Source organism: Macrotis lagotis, chromosome 2, assembly GCF_037893015.1.
Source record: "Macrotis lagotis isolate mMagLag1 chromosome 2, bilby.v1.9.chrom.fasta, whole genome shotgun sequence".
NCBI lineage: Eukaryota > Metazoa > Chordata > Mammalia > Peramelemorphia > Peramelidae > Macrotis > Macrotis lagotis.
Genome location: NC_133659.1, coordinates 286,977,761 through 286,980,892, shown reverse-complemented (window position 1 = coordinate 286,980,892; position 3,132 = coordinate 286,977,761). Strand labels below are relative to the sequence as shown.

General features: G+C 38.7%; 1 protein-coding gene across 1 annotated transcript; it reads right to left on the bottom strand.

Moving 5' to 3' along the window:
• Positions 1 to 1,103: 1,103 nt before the first annotated feature.
• On the bottom strand, positions 1,104 to 2,888 carry LOC141511726 (DNA-directed RNA polymerase II subunit RPB4-like). The gene is given in 2 exon segments (XM_074220791.1): positions 1,104 to 2,673; positions 2,676 to 2,888. Coding segments are annotated over 2 exon segments (426 nt in total). The 5' UTR covers positions 2,866 to 2,888; the 3' UTR covers positions 1,104 to 2,437.
• Positions 2,889 to 3,132: the final 244 nt, after the last annotated feature.

Below are 3,132 nucleotides of genomic sequence, written 5' to 3'. Positions count from 1 at the left end.
TGAATAGAGCACCAGCCCTGAAGTCAGGAGTACCTGAGTTCACACTTAGCTGTGTGGCCTTGGGCAAGTCACTTAATCCCATTGCCTAGAAACAAACCTACAAAAAAAAAGAATGCAACCAAACCCTGTGCCAGAATTGATGGTATCTGAACAGAGAATGAAGTACATTTTTTCCTCTCACTTCATTTTTCTTGAGGTTTCTCTATCTTTTTTTTTGAGGGGGGGTTATATGTACTTTTACAACAAGATTATTGCAATAATGCAAAGAAAAATAAATGATTTAAAAATGAATTTGGAGTCAGATGACCTGAGTTAAAATCTCACCTTCTAAGGTAAGATATCTTACATTGACCAAAGTGAAGGATTTACTTGTAGTAATGAAAGATAAACCTAGATCACTAAGTTGGAGGGCCTTGGGACATATCTAACTAGAATAGAATCCCTAAGACATAAGGTTCAGCTATTATAGTATTATTTTACTGAAGGAGAAAGATAGCATGAATAGTTTAAGTAATCCCTTTACCCCCCCTCCCTTTAAAGATATGTTTCTTTATTGAATTAGTAGCAGTAAAAAAAAAGTCTGAGAAATTGTCTTTTGTACTGCCTTGTCATAACAGTGTACTTGAATATGAAAAGAGTTAAAATGAAGTATATTATTATATCCAGGGTAGTCTCAGAAAAGAAAGATAGGTGAAAGAATGACTAGATGACAGAAATAGGGTGGCTGGGTGGTGTAGTGGATAGAGCACTAACCCTGGTGTTTGGAGGAAATGAATTCAAATTTGGCTTGAACATTTGACACCTACTAACTGTATGATATTGGTCAAGTCACTTAATCCCAATTGTCCCCTCTTCTTACACCTTCCCAAACAGATGACAGAAGTAATTATGCAGTTAAAAACTAACAGCAGCATCTTTGTAGGCAGAGTGAAGTATCAGTGAAAAATTGTGGGTTTCTGGGATATCTAGAATCCAAAGAGGTTTTCCATCTGGGGATCTTAGGAATGGGAATTATTTAGGCAATATTAACTCTCCTACTGCTATTGGGGAAGCTGTGAAAGAGTCTGTACCTTTCTTCATGGAGTTGTTTTTTTTTTTTAATTGAAAAATAATTTTATTTCCTAGAGTAAGTCTACTTAGGAATTGCACAATTAACTGGAAGTCCAACACAGAATCCACCCATACCCTTCTATTATTAGATCAAATTACAGTAACAGATTTTAGGGTGTGGGAGAAACAACTGCAAAAAATATTTTCATGACCTTTCAGAAATCAATGCTAAAATTTAAGGCTAGAAAAGTGCCCCAAACTTAGTTCACTGGGATGACCCAACCAGAATCAAGTCCCATTCTCTCTAGTCTTCCCCCATACCTTCCTGTGATATAGGAAGCCTATATTGATTTGAATGGCATTTAAAATCAAGGACAAGCTTAAACTTAGAGGGTAACTATCAGTAAGAGTAAATCCCACAAATTCCCTCTGTATCCAAAACATCACAGTCAGAGGTCAAACCAGGCTTCCTAAATCAGGTTGGGTTTTTTTAGGTTTTTGCAGGGCAAATGGGGTTAAGTGGCTTGCCCAAGGCACACAGCTAGGTCACTGTTAAGTATCTGAGGCTGGATTTGAACTCAGGTACTCCTGACTCCAGGGCCAGTGCTCTATCTACTGTGCCACCTAGCTGCCCCAAAATCAGGCTTTTTTGAACTTATATATATGGTGATGCTTCACTAAGACTGCCAGTAGTTTATCTTCCCTCTGAGTTTTGGTCAAATTGACTACATAATGCTTCAAGACTATAAGGTATTCAATTTTTCTGTTTCTTAAGTATTTCAAACACTAAGGTATAGGTTCGCTTTGATTTTTTTCCTTCCATCATTTATATGACACAACTTTCTTTTTACTCAAACCATTTTTACATATTCTAATCCAGGTCAATAATATTTCACAATTGCTTGAAATTTAAACAAGGAATGTGAATATAAATTAAGTGCCAAATTCAGTGATATGAGGTAGTCAATAACAAACCATAAGTATTTACTGGCTAAATTTTTCCATCTCACTCTTTTCCCTTAAACATTTCCCTTTAAAAGAAGGGATGGAGAAAATGATGCAAGCATCTAGATACTGGCCCACTATATCACTTGAAAACCCTTTCATTACAGAAAATCATTCCAAAGCCCCTCTAATCGAATGGCATTCCTGGCCTTTGCCACATCCCAAATATTCAAAGAGTTAGTCTGGATCACAACTAGTCCACAGGTCTGAATTATTTGTTGATGCAAGACTACTCTGCTCTGTCTTGTCCACAGGAGGCTTGACCAACTTTTGTGACTAAATTTCTGTACTGTCTCTGGAGGGAGTCCGAGTTCTTCTCAGTTGCAGAAGAATTTGGGGAAATTTCCTCTTCTATCTTCACTGAAGGGCTGGGCCCCTGGTACTAATACTGGAAGCTCCTCTTGGTCTGGATATCATCAAGAATCTGTTGCAATTCCTCATCTTCAAATCGACCCTCCAGGCTTGGAATAAGAGCCTTAGCCTCTTCCGCCGTCTCAGGACAAAGGTTTGCTAAACAGGCTAATTCAAACTTATGGAGCTTTTTCTGTAGTAACAAACTCCGTACACTAGCAATGGTTTCCCTGTTTTTAAAACGACTAAAACGTGCAGTATAATTAAAGTTTTCATGAAAACCTCTGAAAGTTCTTGTTCATCCTCGGCACTTTCGTTCTGTTGCTTTCGATGCTCTAGAAGCATGTGGACTTCAGAATTTAGAAGAGTTTCTGCTGTCTCAAACTCTTTGGGGAGGACGAGCTGCGAGGCGTCCTCCTCTACATCACCGGCGCGAGGGTCTCTGCCTCCCGCCACCATCGCGCTCTGGCTCCGCGCCAAAGGCGAGGCCAGAAGCCGAGTTGTTTTTCTTAATAGTAATAACTAGAATCATTTACACGTTATCTCATTTATTCCTTACAGCAGCCCTGTGAAGTTAGTATTATTATCATCCCCATTTTACAGATGAGGAAACTGAGGTTGAGAAAGGTTAGAGTCAGGAAGATAGTAAGCATCTGAGTTAGGCTTTGAACTCAGGTGTGTCATTCACTGTATCAGTTTGATAGTGGATAGGATAAATCATGGGAC